At 35.9% G+C, this 23733-nt stretch overlaps 1 protein-coding gene across 8 annotated transcripts in view; it reads left to right on the forward strand.

Moving 5' to 3' along the window:
• Positions 1-6342: 6342 nt before the first annotated feature.
• PRMT9 (protein arginine methyltransferase 9) overlaps positions 6343-23733 on the forward strand; it is a 49453-nt gene continuing 32062 nt past the window's right edge. For 5 of the 8 annotated variants that reach the window (XR_012476990.1, XM_074229169.1, XM_074229168.1 and 2 more), the window contains exons 1-6: positions 6343-6684; positions 10031-10179; positions 14195-14431; positions 14984-15151; positions 19399-19501; positions 20791-20897. Coding sequence is in view for 7 of the 8 variants with exons in the window: in XM_074229169.1 (XP_074085270.1) it covers positions 6505-6684; positions 10031-10179; positions 14195-14431; positions 14984-15151; positions 19399-19501; positions 20791-20897 (944 nt within the window). In the remaining variant the exon portion in view is untranslated. Of the gene's footprint in view, positions 6685-6783; positions 6954-10030; positions 10180-14194; positions 14432-14983; positions 15152-19398; positions 19502-20790; positions 20898-23733 lie in introns of those variants that run through there. The other 3 variants (XM_074229166.1, XM_074229167.1, XM_074229172.1) reach the window with 3 other exon arrangements.

Here is a 23733-nt window from a genome sequence, read left to right on the forward strand (position 1 = left end):
ATGGGCCTCCTAACTCTAGGGCCAGTGTTCTATCTGCTTCGCCACCTAGTTGCCCCACCCATGAGATTTCTATACTAATTTCCTATTTTGACCTGCTATTTGCTGAATTATTGCTGCAAGTGGCCTCTGATCCTGATAGAGTTTTAAAATAGCACTTTTGCATCATATTCAACTTAGATCAATGCATACTATAGGAACAATGTAAAGACTAACAAACTATCTTCTGTGGGAAGTAAGATTGTCAGGAAAATTGTAAAATTGTAAAATTGTAAAACTCAAAACAAATAAAACCTTTCTAAAAATAAAATAAAATAGCACTTTTGTGAATCAGCCCACAATTCAAGGACTTTTTTGAGTTCTTTTGTGAATCATAGCCCTACCTAGCTGTTAGGGACTCTTGTGTATGGGAACACTGTAAGTTATCTTCACTTGGTGTCCTTGAGCACCAGAGCCTTATCTTATTGAGTGCCATGGGAGTGGGAATGGATTAGAGACTGGGGGGTGGTGGTGGAGATATTTAAGCACTGGTATTTGGTTCAATAAACTGAGACCTTGGTGTATAGGGAGAAACTTGTCTTCCTTGTCTCCTACCCCTCCAAAGTTTGCTTGGGAAAGATTGAGGGAGACCAGAAAGGGGACTCAACATATTGCCATCTGAACTGGGACTCAACACCTATGCAAAATATCAAAGTATTTTTTTCTAGAGCTTAGGTCTGCCTGTGCTTTATCCCTGCTCAATGATATCCAGTGGCTCCCTGTTACTTCTGGAATCAAAATCAAAATGAATTTTAATTTTATATTTTGACATTTAAACTCTTTATCACCTAGCCTCTTCCTTGCCTTTCCAGTTTCTTATATCTTAATTCCTTATGATCTCATTCTCTGACCATGAAGCATTTCTCTCCTTGCTCTGTAACTTTGCATTGACTGTCTGCCATACTCAGAATATTCTGGTCCTGCATCTACTTCTCTTAGTTCCATTGGTTTCCTTCAAGAACCAACTGGGTTCTATATGGATCTGTCATTTTTTTCCCAGCTACTAGTCCTCTCACTTCTTAGAGTACCTTCCTTTACAATGCATATCCATATTACGTAATTATTTACAAGTAGTCACTCCATTAGAAAGTAAACACCTTAAATATACAGGAACTATTTTCTTCCCTTTTTAAAAATTAAAGTTTTTGAATTAACAAAAATCTGATTTTTCTAGCTTCCATTTCCCCTTGCCTCCAATGAAAAAAAAAACAAAAATACTTAAAACAAATATACATAGGCAAACAAAACAAATTCCTTTATTGCCTGTAGCCAAAAAATATTTCTTAATCTGTACTTTGAGTCTATCACTTTTTTTGAGTAGGTGAGCATCATGAGTGCTCTGGAATTGTGATGTGTCCTTATGTTGATTATCGTTCTTAAGTCTCCAGCTATAGGACCTCAGAAAGGTAAAGGTAATTTTCCTATACTATCATACCACAGATACATAGCAGAGTGGTATTGTTGGGTATCAAACATAGTTTTGGGGTTTAATTTCAAATATAGACTGATCACAGCTCCAGCAACAGTGCATTAATGTTCCTGTTTCCCTACAGGCTAACATTTGTCATTTTCCATTTTTGTCAGCTTTGTCAAAACAGAGGCATAAATTGTTTTGATTTGTATTTATCTACATAATAATGATTTGGATTTTTTTATATGACTATTGAAAGTTTGTATATCTTGCTCAGAAGACTGCTTGTTCATAGTCTGACTTTATCAACTGGAAAAATGGCTATTGTTTTTATAAATTTAAATCAGCTCCCTATACAGTTTTAAAATGGGACATTTATAAGAAAAACTTTCTAGAAAATATATTTTTTTTCCTAATGATCTGTTTGTCTTCTAATATTAGCTACACTGGTCTTGTCCAAAGCCCTTTTAATTTTATTTAATCAAAACTGACTATTTTATCTTGTGTGGTCCTTTCTATCACTTGTTTATTCATGAATTCTTCCCCTAGGCATAAATCTAAAAGATAATTTCTTACTTTTTCCTTCTAATTTATTTATAATAAATCTCATGATATGATATTTTGTTTGTTTGTTGACTGTCATATTATCATTTGGAGGTATATGTATGAGATGTTGGTCTAAACAAATTTCCACCAGGCAGCTATCAAGTTTTCTATCAGTTTTTCTCAAATAGTGAGCCTTTTCAAACATGATGCTACTGTTGTTCTTTGCTTTTGTTTGTTGTATACCTAATCTGTTCTATTGATTGACCAATTTTTTTAAACTAGTACCAATCATTTTAATGATTGCTGCTTTGTAGTATAGTTTGACAATAGGTACTGATAGACCCTCATATTCTCTCATCGTTTTTTCATCATTACTCTTGAGATTCTTGACCTTGTGCTCTTCATTGTTAATTTTTAAAATTCTTTCCTTTAGTTCTATAGAATATTTGGGATCGAATTGGTACAACACTGAAAAAGCAATGTCATATTATTCTATTAATTCAACTTACACATGAACAATTAATGTTTCTCTTTCTATTTAGGTCTATTTCTTCAAAAAATGTTTTATACTTGGATTCATAAAATTTCTTTTTTTAAAATTTATTTTTATTAAAGATATTAAAATACTTCTAGGGGTCTTCAGCTGCCAACTAAGTCTCACAGCCTAAAGTCAGTACCTGGGATCTAGTTAGTAGTTTTATAACTCAAAGATCAGGAGATCCAGGATTCTAGAGGTCTGTGATTCTCAAGCAGAGAATCTCTAGCTCTGACACTAATTTCCTGTGTCACTAAATCTTTCTGGACCTCAGTTGCTCCATTGGTAAAATGTGGAAATTGTTTTAGATGACTTCTCAGATCCCTTTCAGCTCTGAACTCTTCAGTTAGGCAAGGAATGTCAGATTCCTTGTGAAAACCCTGGACCACTTCATGTTTGAGGAAAGATAGTGGTCAAATACAAAGATTTAGATCCTACAAAGAAAACTTAAGATAACATAGTCTTAAAACCCAGACTTGGATTAACATAAGCAGGACAGGGAGCTCAGTTGTACAGGCAGGGAAGGAGGACTCCTAAAAGTTGTGTCATGCCTTAATTGAACTTTCAGCATTTAAACATTTGATAAACTTCCATTTGAAGAGGTGAGGTGGCTAGATGGCATGGTGGATAGAGTGCCAGGGTCTAGGGTCAGGAAGACTCATGAATTTAAATCTTGTCTTAGACACTTAGTAGCTCTGTGACTCTGGGCAAGTCACATAACCCTGTTTGCCTCAGTTCCTCATCTGTGAAATGAGCTGGAGAAGGAAATGGCAAATCACTCCAGTGTCTCTGCCAAGAATTCTTTAAATGAGGACACAAAGAATCAGATATGACTGAAGAAAGACTGAACAAAAACAACAAAACCAAAGAAGTAGGAATACCCAAATCCATTTTTCAGCAAAGTGAAGCAGTAATTTTTCTAAAAATGAGTAACCTAGTTCTGCCACTAACATTCTTTATGACCATGGGTAAATCTGTTCCTTTCTCTAGGGCTCAATTTGTTTATCTGTTAAGGGGTGTGGGGGGGAGGATAGGAAGGAAAGTTAGTCTAGCTGATCTCTAAAAAGATTTTCTAATTCTAATTTCTATAGTCCAATATTCTGAATGCTAAGCCTTTATTGATTTGACATTTTTATAATATAGGAATCATTCTACAATCTAAACCAGGACCTATAACAGATCAGGACACAGGGATCCCTGACTCCTGAGGCATGGGCAGGCTTAGACCTAATCTCCTAGCCACAAGCATACTTCTTGTCTAGAGGAAAGGTAGATGTAAACAAGATTGACCTCACTGAGAAATCCAATAACCCAGTATTAAATTGATCACTATGGTAGAATTCCCAACATGTGTCAGAAGACAAAAATGCTGTAACTTTTCTTAATTTCTTGTGTTTAAAAGTGAGAGTAGGAAAGGGGAGTCAGTATTAGCCTTAAGTCCCTTGCGCACAATAGTTCAGCAAATATCTACAGAAGAAAATGCAACATTCATGGTCAAACATTCAAGACCTCTCAATATTAGGTTTAGCCTACCTTTCCTATCTTCTTACAGTACTCCTGACATTCTTTCAGCTCTGTACAAGGGGAACTTTTGCAAAAACATTAATGACAGTGTTAGTAACCCATTTGGATAGCTTTTTATAAGCTTTATGAAATGCCTTCCTTACAATAACCATGTGGGGTAGGTATTGTTAGGGCAAGTATTGTTATTCTCATGTTATAGATGAGGAAACTAGGATTCATAGAGATTTAATAACAGGATCACACAGTGAATATGTCTCTCTAGGTCAGTATTCAAAACCAAGACTCTTTAATACTTGAAAGGTTAGATGTTTTATAAGTTAACTGAGTATGTGTAGGTTGACTTTAAGCCAAGTCTGATGAGAAGAAGATTCAGGTGTTTTTAACTGTGCCTGTCTTCTCTCCACCATCTTGGCCGGAAGTCTGGATCATAAAATTTCACTGTGAATCTTGGAAAATATGCTCCCAAGATGAGGCAAGTGAAGCTCAAGGATATAAAATTATTTATTCAGTCATCCTTTGAATATATATTTTGGTTTGTAGAATCAAATGCTTTCAAATAATCAACACATAGGCACAGGAATCTTGGATTTTTGTCTTTCAGTCAATCCTGTGACCATAAAAATGTGCTCTACCATATATTTTCAAGACTGTCTGCTTTTCTTTAATATTTTCATTGATTCTCTTGAGTGTACATGCATATATTATTCTTATAATGATTCTATAGAGATGAGAAAGACACAGTGATAATAATTTTTTTTTATGTCACTAGATGAATGCTGCTCTGAATCTGCTTTATCACAAATTTTCCTATCCCTGCATCTGAGAGCATCATCTCTGTCAGGAGATAGGGCAGCATGCTTTTCTTTTTTTTTTCTTTTTGGTACTTAAAGATTTTATTTATTTTGAATTTTACAATTTCTCCCCTAATCTTACTTCCCTCCCCCCAACCCCCACAGTCTTTACATTGTTTCCATGGTATACATTGATCCAAATTGAATGTGATGAGAGAGAAATCATATCCTTAAGGAAGAAACATAAAGTGTAAGAGATAGCAAAATCAGACAATAAGATATCATTTTTTCCCTAAATTAAAGGTAATGGTCTCTGTTCAAACTCCATGGTTTTTCTCTGGATAGAGATGCTATTCCCCCTTGTAGAGAGCCCCAAATTGTTCCTGATTGTTGCACTGTTGGAACGAGCGAGTCCATCAAGGTTGATATCGCCCCATGTTGCTGTTAGGGTGTACAGTGTTTTTCTGGTTCTGCTCATCTCACTCAGCTTGCTTTTCAACATGAGTCTTGTCTTGGTCATAACTCCCAAGTCTTTACAATATTGTTATTATATACATTGTTTTCCTGGTTCTGCTCACTTCACTTTATATCAGTTTATACAAGTCTTCTTGGCTTCTCTGAAACCATCTCCCTCATCATTTCTTGCAGCACACAAGCATCACCATTGTATATCAAGACTTCCCCCCTTGATGGGCACCTCCTTTGTTTCCAGTCCTTTACAAATCTCAAAAAGGTTTTATGGATTTTTTTCTATGTATTTGCCATTTTCCTTTCTTTGAGCTCTTCAGGGTATAGGCTAATGAGGAATTTCGGGGGTTCTTAAGGTTTTTTGTTTTTATTGTTGTCTTGATAATGTAGAAAGCTTCTCCTGGCTCTGCTTACGTCTCTCAGTTCAGCCAAGTCTTTCCAGGTTTTATGAAACCAGCTTAAAAGAGGACTTCATTAGTTATAGTCTTCTTTACCTCTGTTCAAGCCCCAAACTCCAAATTTCAAAAAGCAACCGCTTAGCGGAGAAGTGAACTCCCGGTCTCATTTTCATTATTAATATTTTTCCTTATCACTTTTTTATTTTTTTAAAGATTTTATTTATTTTGAGTTTTACAATTTTCCCCTAATCTTACTCCCCACCCCCACCCCAGAAGACAATGTGGATCCTCCTAGAATGTGCCGATCCTTATCACTTTTAAAGCCCTTGGGGACAACACCATAGGGCGGCGCGAAGAAGCAGAGGCGCGTGCCGCCCGGAGAGGCGGGAGCGGAGCCTGCGCAGTGCGGAGGCTCTGAGACCAGGAAAAGGCGGGGGAGGGGCAAAGAAGGAGGGAAACCCGAGACGCTCTCGAGCGGCGCCTGCGGATTGGAGGAAGGGGAGAAGAGCCGCATGCGCAGCAGCGGGGAGCCGGAGGTGGGGAAGTACCGGCGGCCTCCTCCAGGCCGTGGGAAACGGAGCGTGCGCGTTACGTAAAAGAGGCGGGCGTTGGCGCCGACGCCGGAAGTACCTCGTTTTGAGGTTTTCCGCTTTTTCCGGCTTCGATCGCAGCGTCCCTTCTCTCTGGGCCGAAGGAGTCGAAGCCGTCCCACCCGGAAGTCGAAAAGGTCTTCCCAAAAGACGAGGACGGCCTTGACCTTGACCCCGGCGTCTTCCTCTCCGTGAACCTCCGAGCATGCCGCGCTCGCGGGGCGGGGGCCGGGGCCGGGGCGGGCAGGAGGCCGGCCGAGCCGAGCTGGTGTCGCGCTCGCTCCAGAGCGCGCAGCACTGCCTGGCCGGCCAGGACTTCGGCACGGCCTACGCGCACTACCTGCTCGTGCTCAGCCTGGCGCCCGAGCTGCGGGACGACGTCAAGGTGAGCGCCGGGCCCGGCCGCTCCGCGCCCTTCGCCGTGACCCCGCCCCCGGCCCTGCCCTCAGGGAGCTCCCCGGGGCGCCCCAGTTCTCGGGCGGGCTCTCTGACTGCGGCCTAAAGAGTCCTGGCTTCAGAGTCAGGCTCGCAGCTGTGGGACCCCGGACAGGGCTCCGCACCGCCGGCCCGGGCTCCTGGGTTAGATTGTAGCAGACTGTATCCAGGCTCTTTTCGGCTCGGAAGCTGAGCCCCCAGAGGAGGAGGTTCATTTCAGTGGGTTTTTTTCTGTTCTTTTCTTTTAGTGTTTTCAAGGCAACGGGGTTAAATGGCTTGCCCAAGGCCACACAGCTAGGTTATTGTTATTATTATTATTATCATTTGTTTATCTATTTATTTTATTTTTTTAGATTTTTCAAGTCAATGGGGTCAACTGGCTTGCCCTAGGCCACACAACTAAGTTATTATTATTATTAATTTTATTTTTTAGATTTTTCAAGGCAGTGGGGTTAAGTGGCTTGCCTAAGGCCACATAGCTAGGTTATTTTTATTATTATTATTATTATTATTATTTTTAGATTTTTCAAGTCAATGGGGTTAAGTGGCTTGCCCTAGGCCACACAACTAGGTTATTATTATTATTTTTATTTTTCTTTTAGATTTTTCAAGGCAATGGGGTTAAGTGGCTTGCCCAAAGCCACACAGCTAGGTTATTATTATTATTATTATTATTATTATTATTATTATCATATTATTATTATCACTATTTATTTATTTTAAGATTTTTCAAGGCAGTGGGGTTAAGTGGCTTGCTCCAGGCCACACAACTTTATTATTATTATTATTATTATTATATATTTTTTAGATTTTTCAAGGCAATGGGGTTAAGTGACTTGCCCAAGGCCACACAGCCAGGTAGTGATTAAGTGTCTGAGGCCGGATCTGAACTCAGGTCCTCCTGACTCCAGGGTCGGTGCCCTATCCACTACGCCATCTAGCCGCGCCCCCCTCCATGCCCACTTCCAGTCTTGAATTTAGGTCTAGCTGGTATATAAAACACAAAAGACCCTTTAACACAACCAGTGTGTGTGTGAAGCAAGACTTGAACCCAAGACTGTCCTCTATTAGACCAAGCTTACTTAAAAAACTAAAAATACATTTTTCTAATGATTGATTCCCATTGCTAATACATTTACACATCAGTTTTGAAACTGGCAGCTAAGCAAAATATGTATCCACGTTATAAATTTTGAGAGAATTCACATCAAAAAGCAAACTCATGGGCGGCTAGGTGGAGTCTGAAAGACCTCTCTTCATATTTCTAATAAAAGCTAAAAAAATTCAATTGATTTAATAAGATCTGGTTAAATTTTTTTCACATCTACAGTGAAAAATCTGCCTTGAGGGGTGGCTAGGTGGCACAGTGGATAGGGCACCGGCCCTGGAGTCAGGAGGACCTGAGTTCAGATCCGGCCTCAGACACTTAATAATTACCTGGCTGTGTGGCCTTGGGCAAACCACTTAACCCCATTGCCTTGCAAAAAAAAATCTATTAAAAAAAATCTACCTTGAGTACATGAGACAAAACAAAGGCAAAAACAGAAATTTCTCTCTAAAATATATCTGGTACATCATAATGAATGTAAAAGCAAATGTCTTTATATGTATAAAATTTAAATATCTTAAGTAAAGTTTCATCTTTTAATTTTTAATTAAACATTTTATTAAATTATAAATAAATTTAAATTAAACATAAAATTAAAAAAATAAATGTCTGTTATATGCCAGGTAATAAGATATACAAAGACAAAAATGAGAGTCCCAATTCTGAGGTTGATTACATTTTTTAAAAAGATTTTATTTATTTTGAGTTTTGCAGGTTTTTTCCCCCCAATCTTACTTTCCTCCACCCACCCACTCAGAAGGCAATTTGCCAATCTTTACATTGTTTCCATGGTATACATTGATCCAAATTTAATGTGATGAGAGAGAAATCATATCCTTAAGGAAGAAACAAAGTATAAGCGATAGCAAGATCAGACAATAAGATATCAGGTTTTTTTTTCTAAATTAAATGTAATAGTCATTGGTCTTTGTTCAAACTCCAGTTTCTCTGGATACAGGTGGTATTCTCCAAGGTTGATTACACTTTGCCTGAGGAAAACACATAAGAGATAAATACCAAACAGGCAAAATCATTTTCCATGTCTTAAAATACAAATGATTATGTAAAGACAACTGAAGTATAAAAATGAAACACTGATTTCATTAATGTGGTAATCTTCAAGGGAAAGTAAAGGGTTGCTCATCAATTGCAGAGTGACTCAACAAATTAAAGTATATGAATGTAATACAATATTATTTAACCATAAGAAATTATAGAAGGGATGGGTTAAGAGAAACATTGGAAGAATGGTATAAATCAATGCAATTATATGAACTGAACTAGGGGAATAATTTATACAGTAACTTTTAATATAAATAAAAACAACTTTGAAAGATTAAGAACAGGGGCGGCTAGGTGGCATAGTGGATAAAGCACTGGCCTTGGAGTCAGGAGTACCTGGGTTCAAATCTGGTCTCAGACACTTAATAATTACCTAGCTGTATGGCCTTGGGCAAGCCACTTAACCCCATATGCCTTGAAAAACCTTAAAAAAAAAGATTAAGAACTCTCATCAATAATACCCCTTCCCTAGAGGACCATTGGTGATGCAGGTTAATTGCCATTTGAAAGAGAAGTGATGAATGTTATAATAATAATGTTTGTCCTTCATTCTTGAAGAAGACCACCACATCAGGGAAGTGATACCATGACAGGTACTCAATTGGATTTGAGTGAGGGGGTGTTGTGCTAAGTCACCAACCTCACTTTCTCCGACAGATCCATCTGGGTCCAGTGGCCAGATATGAATCAGGATGACTAGAGAAGGTCCTGGATTCCAGGCAATCAGGGTTAAATGGTCACACAGCTATTGGAAGTCAAGTGTCTGAGGCTGAATTCGAACTATGGAGGATTGGAATTCGAATTCAGCCTCACTAAAGTGAGAAAGTAAGCTCTAAATCTGTGATCATACTGTCATAAGTAAATATATGAGATAAAATGAAATGCATTCAAAATTCTTGTACTTTTGCACAAATTTTCCAGTTTCTGATGAAGTCTTTGTGGGGGTATACACTCATAACTGTAGTTAAGAGAACCATATTATGTTTACATTTAATTATGAGAAACTTTTTAAGGGAGTAGAATTTAATGTCATGCTTTTATTATGTATATTTAATTCTCTGAAATCCTAGATTTGACACTACATGATCTTTGTTTTACTGATGAATATTTTTCTTCTTTTGAAAAGGAAACCTTTCAGTATACCCTCCTCAAGTGGGCAGAAGAACTGGATTCTCTGAGTCGAGTACAAGACTTGTTTGGTTGCTATGAGCAGGCCTTGGAACTTTTTCCTGATGATGAAGTGATTTGTAACAGTATAGGGGAACACCTCTTCAGGTTTGTTTTTTCAAAAGCATGACTTTGTTCAGAGTTAGACTATATAGAAGTATTGTTAATTATTTATGTAGTTAAAATAATTGAAGAAGAGAATACTTTGAATATAGTATAATGATTGGTTTTTTCCCCTTGTGGTTTTACTGAGACCTTTAACTTTTTGTTAACTTACTACTTTTTTTGAATTTGAAAGATTAAAAGTTCATGGGAGCATGGAGGAATGGGAAAGTAATTTCCCAATTCCCTTGATGGAAAATGGGAGAAGGATGAGAATCCAGAGACTGCATTTCCCAGAATCACATGATGAGAGCAGGAAGGAATCAAAGTAACCATACCCCACAATGCTTGAAGGCTTCCAAGGAAGGGAAGACCTTCCTTTATCTCTCTGGAAGCACAAAACACTTTTAAATAACTCTGCTTGTTAGTACATTCTGGTCTGGAGACAGGAAGGCTCATCTTCCAAAGTTCAAATCAGACATCAGACCCCTCCTAACTGTAACCCTAGGTATGACACTTCACCCATCTTTACCTTGGTTTCTTCATTTCTAAAAAAAAGGCCAACCATTCCAGTGTCATTATCAAGAAAACTCCAAATGGGGTCATGAAGAATCACACAAGACTGAAAACAACTGAAGAACAGCATCTTTTTAAGATGATTTTTTTTCTTTTTTAAATGAAGCCTCTTTAACTCCATTGTATTTTTACCTTTTTTTTTCTTGAGCCTTATTTCTATTCTGTGTGTGTGTTTGTGTGTGTGTGTGCATATGTACGCACACACTTCTGTCTGTCTATCTTTGGGATTAATACTAATATTGTGCTATTTGAACCTAGAATCCTTCCTGCATGACACAGGTATGGTTCCAGTTCCATTGTGAAGAATAATTTTCCTGTTATTTTTTTTTTTTTTTGTTAACTAGAATGCTGATTTATGTTTTAGGTGCCTGCCTGCTGTCCATTGAAGAAGACAGCCCTTCAAAGGGTTCACATTCTAATCAGGAGAGGCAACAAGGCAACAGTTGTGTACTCAAAAATTATACAGGGCAGATAGAAGGTGATCTTAACTGAAAAGCACCATCTAAAAGGAGGATTAGGAAAGGGTTCTTGTAGAAGTTTGACTTGTAGCAGATGTGAGGAAAGCCTGGAGCCAGAGGAGAGCTTTCCCAGCAAGAAAGACTTGTTGAAAGTGCAAGGAGTCTTGTTTGATGAATGACAAGGAGGTCACTGGATTATAGAAAATTGTAGAGAGTAGTCCAATGTGAGAAAGAACTTTGACTAGAAAGTGAGGCATAGTTGGAATAAGGTTAAGATGGTCATTGCAGTTGAGAAGATGGAAACTTTATCACTATTGAAATGATAAGTAAATTGAACTATTTATTCTGAAGAAAAAAACTTTACATTGGTTACTATGATTTCTTTATGACTTCCTTGGCCAAGAAGACTTGCATTTCTCTTCAGGATGATACTTGGGATTTATGGATTTAATGGGAAGTTTTCCATTCCAAAATGAGAGGGAAAGCTAGGGGTTTTTTGGTTCATTAGTAATAGGAGGATATTTTGCATATATATATATCTGCATATAAGTAAACCTTTATAATCCAACCTTAACAATATCAGTATATTAACCACTTAATAAATAATAATTGAATGGCAAAATATTTTAAATAGTAATGTTCATATTGTGCAAAATAATTTTTATTAAGAAAGCATTTGCCTAGATAAAAATGCTCCCTTATAATATATTTTTATTCTATAATTACCTATTTTCCTATACTTGTTTTCCTTTAAAAAAACTGCTAGAATAGAAAAAATATACCTTAATTTTACCTTTAATTTTTAATATATAATATCTATATATGAACCAGGCAATAAATAAATAAGAAGCAAAATGAACAAAGAGGAAAAAATTGTTAATAATTATTACATACAACTAAATTTCTATTAACCAGTTATTAAAACAAATCTCTTTTTGTATCCTTAATGTTTAATACAGTTCCTAGTACAAAGTACTTGCTTAGTAAATGCTAATTGAAACCCTGAAAAATGCATAGATTGACTTTACTAGAATAATGGCAAAATTATCCTTTGCTTCTGGGATATTTTCTGTCTAGACTTCTTTTCAGCATATTTAACATGGCTATGAATGAAAGATTTTTCTTTTGTAGGAAACCTTTCTATGTGAGTTTTAAAATTAGTTTCATACCTAGAAGGGACCTTACTAATCCTTTAGATGAAGACCCTCATGTAATGGATGAAAAGACCAGCTAGGTTTGGGTAGTTGAAGTGTTTTCTGAAATCACATAGTTTGTAGCAGACCTGTGACTCAGCCACAGAACCTTGAATTCCTAGTCTATTTTGTGTGTGTGTGTGTGTATATATATATATATATATGGGTGTACAATTTCAAAAAATATTTGAGGTGCAGTTTTTGGTACTCTTAATATTGACAGGTCTGACAAAATGTGTTCATATTTGGTTATATTGGGAGTAGGGTGGTAGAAAGATTATTAAAAGATGAGAGAGTGGGCTATTGTCACAGTGTTGAGGGTAGGATGCAAAGGGATAAGAACTGTGAGGAGAATCTCTTATTATGAATGAATCATTAAGTAAAAATGTGAATTGTTGGTAGAAACAAGCAACTAAGTAAATAATTTATGCATCAATAAATGATGCCTTTCTCTATACCAGTTTTCTATTTAGATGAGATTGAATTATTTAAGTTTTAAATACACATTTAAATTGTCAAATTGGATTCATTTTAAATTATTTAAAATTATATTTTTGCTCTTTTGACTTTACTTAAAAGTTTCAGTTTTAAAGATATTTTAGATTGTAAACATATAATGAGGCACATGAAGCACAGACTCCTGACAGGTCAGTTTTTGTTAGTGTGAACTGTCACAGCTGTCACTAAAAAATTAAAAAAGGATAAAAGTAGACTTTGTGGTGATTTAAAAATTTTATTGTGGCTTTGTTTCTTTCAGAAAATACATTAGTTATATTTCACTACTTTAGAATTTAAAAAAAAAATTATTTTTATTTAAGGAAATGGGATTAAGTGATTTATCCAAGGTCACAAACCTGGCAATTAAGTGCCTGGGGCCAAATTTGAATTCAAGTCCTCTTAACTTCAGGGCGGGTGCTCTATCTGCTGTGCTACCTGGCTGCCCTCTACTTTAGAATTGGTAATAATTGAAATTGGTCATGGCTGAAGTTTGCCTTAGTTTCTTTCCAGGAGAAAAGGTTGTGTTAAGCCAGGAAATTAAGAGTGCAAAGACAATTTGAAGGGAAATATATTTTAAAACAGTTTAAAAGTATTTAGTTTACTCATGTGCAAGTTGTATGCCAATTTAAATTATTATCTAAGCATGGGTATCCAACCTTTTAGTTTTTCTGGGCTGTATTACCCAACAAAAACTTGTTAAGGGCCACATATAGAATTTACTAAAACTAACAATTTAATGTTATAGCTCTTACATAGGTTCCCTTTTTTAAAAAAATTAATTTTATAGCTACATCAGAAGACTGAGTGATTATTTGGTCATTTTATTTACCAAGTCTATTTGAAGCAGAGAACTGTGAAGTTTTTAAGATAAGAATCACTTCCAATTCAAAAGACTAAACATATTTGGGAGTGGTATTTAATCATATTGTTTGCCTTATTAGACAATCAGTGAGAATTGATTATTCAATTGTACAAAATTGCTTTCTTAAATTGTGCTTAAGTACTGAGAACAGCATGAAAGATCACAATGTTGCCCCGATATTAGTGACTGACTACTTGTAGAAACCAGATTAACTTGTGAAATAGCAGCAAATAATAACACAAAATCTAATTTTAATTCGTAAGGGATGGATTTCTAGGAGTTGTAGAAGCTGGGGAAAGTTTCTTGGAGGATGTGAAGGGTAGGATTTAGAATGGAGTGGCGAGGGCTTTTCAATGCAGAGACCGAAGAGATATGGGTATAGAATTAAAAGGAGGATAACTGAACAGTTTCTGTTTATCACTTTTTACTGATAGAATGGGCTTTAGAGATGAAGCAGCTGGCTATTTCCACAAAGCAGTAAAGCTAAATCCTGACTACACTGATGCAAGGGAGAATTTTTATCGTGTTGCAAACTGGCTGGTGGAACGCTGGCACTTTATCATGCTTAATGACATCAAGAGGAATATGACTTACCATTCAGCAATCCAGAAGGTGGTTCGATTGGGGTGCAAAACTGTTTTGGATATTGGAGCAGGAACTGGAATATTAAGGTTTGTCATTATTGCAATAATACATGTAGATTCTTTTATGGTTTAAATTTTATGTTCAATTAAGAATGAAATCTATTTTTTCTTTAGAAAAATAGTAATTACTACCTTAAGAATGTTTCTTTTTTTTAAACCTAGTTATCTGATTTATAGCTATTCTAACTTTCGAGGTTTTAAACTGACCTAGTTTATTTATTAGCATTGTTTTGGGGTGGCTGGGTGTCACAGTGGATAGAGCACCAGCCCTGGCATCAGGAGTACCTGAGTTCAAATGTGGCCTCAGTCACTTAATAATTGCCTAGCTGTGTGACCTTGTGCAAGTCACTTAGCCCCATTGCCTTGCAACCCCCCCCAAAAAAAAGAAACAAACAAAACATTGATGGTCAGAAATTTTAATTATGTTACTTTAAAAATTTGAAATAAAGCCAAATTTATAAAATGAGCCCAAATTTAGGAAAGAATTGTGTCCTTTTTTTAAATAACTCCCTTAGTTTGAAAAGAAAATGGGATTTTTTGCTGCTTGATGTTTTTTCCCCTGATGATTTTTCTCTACAGCATGTTTGCTAAAAATGCTGGTGCACACCGTGTCTATGCATGTGAGCTATCCAAGACCATGTATGAACTCGCTTGTGACATAGTGGCAGCAAACAAGATGGAAACAGGAATCAAAATATTACATATGAAGTCTCTGGATATAGATGTTCCTAAGCACATTCCTGAGAGGTATTGTCATTTATTTTCTTTAGCATCTTTGAAGTCTGTATCTGATTTTTAAAAGTTAAGTATGTGAAAATAATCTAGGTTTAAGTTTCACCCAAAAGGAAATAACTATTTAAAAAAAGAAAGAACAATGTAGGTAGAAAGCTCTTCATAAGAGGAAATTCATTGCATTATTTTGAAAAAGTCTTGAGGAGAAATATACCTTTTAAGTTGTGTGAATTAGCACCTACCCCTCTCATGAATTTAAAAAAAAAAAAGCTCTGAATGGGAGGGCAGGAAAAATTGATCAAATATTGCTGTAAATTTCTACACCTTCCAGAGTGACCTTCAAGGGAGACCTGATTACAGGTTCACTTTCTGATCCAGGACTTCTGGCTACTTTGAAAATAGCTGGTTAAGCTTAACTGTTTATTTCGCTCTTAAACTAGTCATGTGTTAACTTGCTCTGAGCTCTTCCTTACCTATGAACTTAGTACCACCTATTAGAGCTTTGATGGAAAAGCCAAGATGTTGAGTTTTTCAATCCTTAATTTTTTTTACTTTGCTATGTCCTCATGAGTTTTACCTCCATTGCAAGATTATTATGAGATGATTGTTTTATAAATGTGAACTAAAAACATTTCTCACAGCAATTTTTTTCTTTTGGAAGATGAGGGCAGTAGACTAGATGATTGCTAGGATTGTGCATCTACTGTGATTCCTCCTGGAACTTCCTGCCTCCACATCTCTCAGATGAGTCACTCCATAAGCATTTATTAAGTGCCTCCTGTGTGCCAAGCACTGTACAACTGCTGGAGCTGAGGGTCTAGGGAGCCTGTCAGGGCTATCTAGTAAGGGTTTTAAACTGCAACCTTAGCTGTACCTCTTCTTTAATCCATAGAAGAAACCAAGTGCATTTTTGGCTAATTGGTCCATTCTTCTTATTGTTGCTGGAACACTAAGACTCAGCCTTTGAGGAATTTACATTCATTCAGATATTTTTATTTGACTTGGCTTTAATTTTTATATATTCTGATTGAGCATATTCCAATTTTTTTATTAAAAATATTTTTCCTAAAAGTAATAGTTTTTGGAGATTATATTAGTAAAATTACTTAAATCCTTTGTCACTGTTACTAATAAATGTCCATCATTGTCCTTACATTGTCAATTATTATTCCTTAAGAACATTTAAAAACATGTATTGGATTGGATAGTTGTGGAAGTAAAAGAGAAATGTGTTTCGTTTAATCAATCCTTAAGCATTTGTTGAGTATCTGGTATAATTAGGAGCTGGGCCTAGTGTTGGATGAGACAAAGACAATTAGGAAATAACCCCTTCAAGGAGCTTAAATTCTATTGTTCATGGGTATATATGTGCAAAACATGTAAAAAATAAGTGCACTAAAAAAATGAGGAAGCAGCAACTAGGGAGATCAGGGAATGGGTTGTATATGAAGAGATATTTATAATAGGATCCTAAGAGAGGGAGCATTCATTCTAATGTGAGCGACAGGTTGCATGAATGTCCAGAATTGGAAGATGTGTGAGGAAAAGAAAGAAGTCTTTTTAAAATGTGAAGGGGAGTAACTTGTAATAAACTTGGAAAGGTAGGTTGTAGTATGTTGTGACTTTTAATGTAGTTTTAGAACCTTAATTTGCAGGGGGAAGGTTGGGGACTAGAGAAGGGTCCAGGTCCATGGTTCTTTTGAGATAATTCCCCATTTGAAAATTACCTCCATTAATAATTCAGACTAACTCATCTGTTAACTGATAGCCTTAGAGTAAACTGGAATACTCAGAGGACTTACAGAAGGTAACTGAGGTTATATGATTCTGAGGCAGAACTTAAACCCAGGTCTTTAAGATAGTCCCTCTCTCCGCTGGAACATAGTTCTCAGATCCTTAAATTATTACCTATGTATGTGGAGATGGATATTATTTCTCTTTTTGTTGTTGTTATTCAGTCTGTGACCCAGTTCAGGGTTTTTTTGGTAAATAGACTAGAATGGCTTGCCATTTTCTTCCCCAGTTCATTTTATAGATGAGGAAATTGAGGCAAACATGGTTGAATGACTTGCCAAGGGCTACCCAGCTAAGAAGTGGTAGGAACCATGAGTGTTTTACCCACTGCACCATCTCGATGCCCTTCTCTTTTGGGATTCTTTAAACAAGGCTGCAACTGAGAGAGGTAGCATAGTGCCACGCAGGAATTTTCAAAGGGTGACTTGGGGCCTCCTTAGGCTCCTCGAGACCCTCTTGGGGATTCTTTGAGGTTAGAATTTTTTTCATAACAATTTGAAGATTTTTTCCCCCCTTTTTTTCTTTTCTTTTTTAAAGTTTTCTTTTTTTAATAGTTTTTCTCTATGTTTTAAACTTAAAAACAAAATAAGAAAAGAAAAAACATTGCCATGTACACAGAACATGAAAGGATTCAAAATATAAAGCACTACATTTACATTTCAAGAAAACCTATATAATAAATACAATAATATGAAAACATTTTAGTTGTTAATGTGGTAAATATCCTTAGCTATAATCCATATAAACAAAAGCTCTTTGGGGGTGGGGATGAGTCTTCAATATTTAAGAATCTGACTGAGTCCTGAACCAAAATATATGAAAACCACTGGTGAAATAGATAGGACACTGGACCTGGAATCAGGAAGATCTGAGTTCAGATCTCATCTTAGTCACTAACTGTGTGAGCAAGTCTTTTTACTGCTTTCTCCCTCAGTTTCCTCTTCTTTAAAAGGAGAGTGTTGGATCCTCTAACTTCTAAGGTCTTTTCCACTTCTAACTCTTGAGTTCTTACAGGTTGCTTGAGGTGACAGATGGCAACTTGTGGATCAGGGTAAGAGAGACGATCCCTCAATTGAAAAGCATCTCCTTAATTTCAGTTTTTCTTATTAACAGAATAGCAGCTCTGTGTGTGCATTGCTAGATTTAAGGATATGTATAGTTGAGTGATTTGAGGGCATAGTTCTAAATTGCTTTCCTAAATGCCTATATCAATTCACAGTTCCAACAAAACTGCAACAATGGGTCTGTTTTCCCACAGCTTCTCTAATATTTTTAATTTTCCCAATTTTGTCACCATTGCCAATCTGAGGGTGAGGTGAAATCTTGGAGTTGCTTTGGCATGCATTTCTATAATTCTTAGTGAGTTGGGGAGGAAATTTCATATGACTGGTGAGAGCTTTAGTTTCTTTGAAAACTTCCTGTCATATCCTTTGATCATCATCAGTTGTGGAATGGCTCTCTCTCTCTCTTTCATCCCTTATTCCTGTTCTATGTTTTCCAGTATCTTTATTATAACCCATAAACTGTTCCTATCTTGGTGATAACATAACTCAATGTCAAACATATCTCTGTAATTTGGAAGGTCTTTGCAATTTCTTCATAGAATTTTTCTACCTTTTCATTCTCTGCAACAAATTTTGGTACATAAGCTGCAACTATTTTTCATGTAGCATTTTTGTGAATATGCGTTATAAACAATTCAGTATGCCATAGCCCAGTGCCTATGAAATGCTACTTTGGGGCATGTGATCAGTCAGGCATTTGTTAAATGTCAGCTATGTGTTTGGCACTCTGTTAGGTCTCAAGAATACAAAGAAAATGGCATAACATGTACATGGGTGTTTATATTATCAGTACAAGAGAGATCCCCTAGCTCCTGGTTTGTACAGCAGGTGGTTCTGGTGCTGAACCTTGCAAGGGCCTCTAAGAGACCGGGTGGAGGATAATGAGTGCTTGCATGAGGAACAGAGAGAAAGCCAGTGCAGCTGTACTTAAGTGTGTACCAAGGAGAGTCATGTGAAATAAGATTGGAAAAGCCCAAGAAAACCATTGATTAAATGTCTACTGTGTGTTAGACCTGTGTCCAGGATCTGGAGGTACAAGAGGAGATACAAGCTCTGAAAGAACTCTTCTGAGGGGAAAACAACATCTATAAATATAAATTTATTTATTTGAATCTTGGCACTGGCCATTGCTGACTGTATAATTGTTAAAAATGGAATATTGAAAATGTTAATTATCTACCTCACAGGATTGTTGTGGGAAAAATAAATCTTAAAAGTTCTTTTATAAATAGCTATTATGATTATTCTGAATTTCAGAAAAATGTGTATCCTAAGATAGGAATAGAACTTAGCACATTTCTCAAGAATTTAAAAAATTCTGGTCATAACAACAACAATAATAATAAGTCATTTAAATGTTTCATTTAAAAAACTTACATATATCTTTAAAAAATCATTCTATAGAGTTTCCCTAGTTGTAACAGAAACTGTCGATGCAGGTTTGTTTGGAGAAGGAATTGTGGAGAGCTTGATTCATGCATGGGAACATTTACTTTTACAACCAAAGGTAAGCAAAATTAAAACTCTAGAATAGGTTAGAAATGATATATTTAACATATAGATATTTATATAATATATGTGTGTATAAAATTTATATGTATACATATTGATATTTTTCTAATTTATGGTGAAAATTTTTATAAATTTAATTTTAAATTCAAATCATTTTTTTCTTAATGTGTTCACATTGTTTTGTTAAAACAAAGTGGATAGGTACTTCAAAATACTATTTTAAATGTTTATTTTTATGTGTGTGTGTGTGTGTGCATGTATATTCATATTCATACTCATCTATATCTAAGCACACAGATAAATGTAGGAATTCCATATTTTAAAAGACTTGTGAAAGAATAAGTAATTAGTCTAAAAACTTGAATGAGAGAACACTGTAATTTAAAAATATTTTGTTTAAAAGCCTACAAAGGCTCTCAGAGTGCCTGGCACATAGTAGGCAGTTCATAAATGTTTGTTGATTGTTTAAACACTTAGTATTTACTTTTATAGCCATTAATTTATATTGTTATATTAATGATACTATTATCTCTTATGTTTTGGAATGGCTAGAAAAATTCCATGCTATGATCTTGATTAAGCAATGATAATTGCTTATTAAACGCCATTATAGGAATATATTGCCTAATCTTTAATTGGTTCCAGAAGAGCAATGCATTAGGCAAAAAATTGTTAGTAGAGAGAAGTTATTCTCATTGAAACAGTGTTATATATGGAATATTATCAGTCACTTGGTAGTTTGATAGTCACCACTTATCTGATTGCTATCTTAATTGATTGACTAAATGAAATTGTGACAATATGGAGTTTGATTAGAATGTGTTTGTGATGTTAACAATATGAAATAGCATCAGTCAGATCAACAGCATGCAGGATATTGTATATTCGACATCAGGTTGCAAAAGAGTCATGGATGTTTTTTAGATATTGGTTTTAATGCTCTAAATCAGCAATTATCCAAAGGTGATCTGGAGAACCTGGGGAGGACACCCAAGACCGTTTTAGGGAATCCATAAGGTCAAAACTATTTTCATAAAATATTAAGATGTTCTAATTTTATAGACAGGACATAGGAAGAAGTGGCATATAATGGTATAATATAGTAAAAAGATGGAGTCAATGGGTGATAAAGGGAAATAGGAAGAGAAAAGAGAGGAAGAAGGAGCTAAGAAATTTCACATAATAGTCAAGAAAAACCCCTGTTCTGGTACACACACACACACACACACACACGCACATGCACACACAGACGCATATGTACTAAAAATTTATTTATATTTTCAGCCCAAAGGTAAAGATGTTAATTGTGAAGAATATGGACAAGTCATACCTGCAGGTGCTGTTGTATTTGGAATGGCAGTAGAGTGTACAGAGATACGAAGACATCACAGGTGAATGTTTGGGGATTTTTTTGAGTTGCTATAGAAAAAAAAAATGAAACATTTAAAAATATGTTTTAAATATTGGTGATCCCTGTAACTGTGAATATAATTGTTATGCAGATTTCTAGCTTCCATGGTTGCTTTATCTTATATTTAAAAAAATTATGATAAATAATATTCAACAAAGATAAAGTCCTCTAAGCATATAAAATGAAGATTAGACTTACTTAAAATTCTAGTTTATTAGGATAGAATAAAATAAAGACTTGAAGACATGAACTTTTTATGTGTTTTGTTTCAAGCAGGCCAGCAGGTAGGCAACAAAGATCTATTAAGCAGTTAGAATTATGTGCTAAGCACTGTGTGGCAAGGATTAAAGGAAAGTCATTCCTTGCCCTGTAGGAGCTTATGCTCTGGCTCAGGAAGACAACACATGTGGCAAAGTCTAGAGAATGGGAAGCAGAGCCTACAGAGGCATAAAGGATGACCCCCCCCCCCCCAAAAAAATAGAACCAACCCATAAGGAAAGGACCCTAGAAAGGAAGTGCAAGAAGGCCCCAAGCCCTGAGAGAAGTTCTCGTGTGAGTTTTGGCTGTTTTCTTTGAAGTTATATGGTTTGGGTTCTCAATTTTATACCACCTAATATTAGTTTCCACATCTTATTTCATATTTCTTGTTTTCTGCAGCATCATGCTGTTGTGTGTCATCAGTACATCATCCTTTATTTAGCCATTCTCCAGTTGTCAGAATACAAGTGATTTTCAGATTTTTGTCATTGAAAATAGTGTAACTATATGAATATTTTTTGAATGGTTGGTTATATATTTTTGATATTTTATATGATATTTTTAGGATATATTTTTTAATGATATTTTTAGGATAAAGTTCTAACTTCTTTTTTAGAGGTAGTTGGGATAGGAATCAGAAAGATCTGGTTTTTATTCTTTCAGTCCCATGCTATTTGTGTGACACTGTGGAAGTTACCTCACCTCTCTTAGATGAAGCCTCTTAACATAATTTCACTGTAAACTTTAAAGTATTTTTTAAAATGAACTAAAGATTCAAACCCTTTTTTTCACCTTTCTGTGTTAACTTTGGGTATGTTTGGTTCATGGCCTTTTCATGGTAGTTATATTAAAATGAAATGTGTGGATCCAGATTAAGAAATAGAAGAAGCTGGGGTAGCTAGGTGGCACAGTGAATAGAACACTGGCCCTGGAGTCAGGAGAACCTGAATTCAAATTTGACCTTAGACACTTAATAATACCTAGCTGTGTGGCCTTGAGCAAGTCATTTAACCCCATTGCTTTGCAAAAAAACAAAAAATAGAAGAAGCCAAAGGCTTATAGGCTACTTCAAAATTTCATACCTGCATAAGGAGAATATTTCTTTTTCAAGACTGGAATCTGAAGATGCTAGATGTTGTAAGTACCAAAAACACCATACTAATTGCCTTTTTTAAAAAATATGAAGCAAATAGTTGGTTATTAACTTAATAGTTACTTCAGAGTTGGTTGTGTACAGACACAGGCCATTAATAAGAATAAAGGCTAAAAAGGAGACACATGAAAGAGCATTTTATGGAAACAAGCTGTTAACTCTAGGGGGAAAAATGGAAAAAAAGATAAAAGTGAAGACACTATTTTTTTTTTTTAGAGAAGTTTAACCAATGCAGAACATGAAAAAGTTGAAAGAGTTCACAGCTGCCTCAGGCAACAGACATTGCATCTCCTGTCATATGGGGAAATTTGGAAAACCAAGGCAATGTCAGTTTACAGAACAAACTCTTACAAAAGATTATGGGGCTAGGGGTGGGGATGGAAATGAAAGGCTAAGCAATGTCACTTCACAGCATGTGGAAAAGTAATTGAGACAAAGCTTGAAGAGAGCTTCATGTAAAATTTAGCTAAGACAGATCAGATCAAGGGCCTTTGTAGATTCATTCATTCAACAAGCCTTGATTTAGTTTGTTTGGTTTTTTTTTCCGAGGCAAATGGGGTTAAGTGGCTTGCCCAAGGCCACACAGCTAGGTAACTATTAAGTGTCTGAGACCGGATTTGAACCCAGGTACTCCTGACTCCAGGGCCGGTGCTTTATCCACTGCGCCACCTAGCTGCCCCTCAACAAGCCTTTATTAAATGCCAACTGTATTCCAGCCACTGAGAATATTAAAACAAAAGTAAAATAGACCTTGACCTCAAAAAGCTTACATGCAGTTGGGGAAAGAAAATTGTATACAAGTTAATAAATATAAGATGTATACAAAGTAAGTAAAAAATGATTTTCAGAATAGCAGGTGCTAACACTAAATAGGTCTCATCTAGAAAGTGATGGAAGAAGTTAGGAAGGAATAAAAATGAAAAGTATTTCTAGCTTGTTAGATGCAACACATCAGAATTAATATATTTTAATCATAAACAGTAGTGGAAAACACCACATTTTGAGAATTAGCACCTGATATAAAGTGGTATCTGTGGTTGTTAAGAAGTATGGAAGAGAAGCAACTAGGTGGCATAGTGGATAGATCACTGGCCTTATAGTCTGGGAGACCTGAGTTCAAATCCACTCTCAGACACTCAGTACTTTCTAGCTGTGTGACCTTTGGGCAATCCATTGGATCTGGTATAAAAATGAAGTCTGCTGAGAAAACACTATTTTTATAGACACAAAAGATAGATTTTCAAGGTACTTTAAAAAGAGAAAGGTTCCAAAATACAGAAAGGCTAGAAATGGCCCCATATGCTTCTATCAAAAAAAAAAATCAAGAAGTATCCATAGAATCCTAGGTTTGGATCTGAGTTGGCCCTTACAGATTATCTGACACAAGTCCTTCATTGTACAGATG

The sequence above is a fragment of the Macrotis lagotis genome, chromosome 3 (genome assembly GCF_037893015.1).
Source record: "Macrotis lagotis isolate mMagLag1 chromosome 3, bilby.v1.9.chrom.fasta, whole genome shotgun sequence".
In the NCBI taxonomy this organism is placed as follows: Eukaryota; Metazoa; Chordata; class Mammalia; order Peramelemorphia; family Peramelidae; genus Macrotis; species Macrotis lagotis.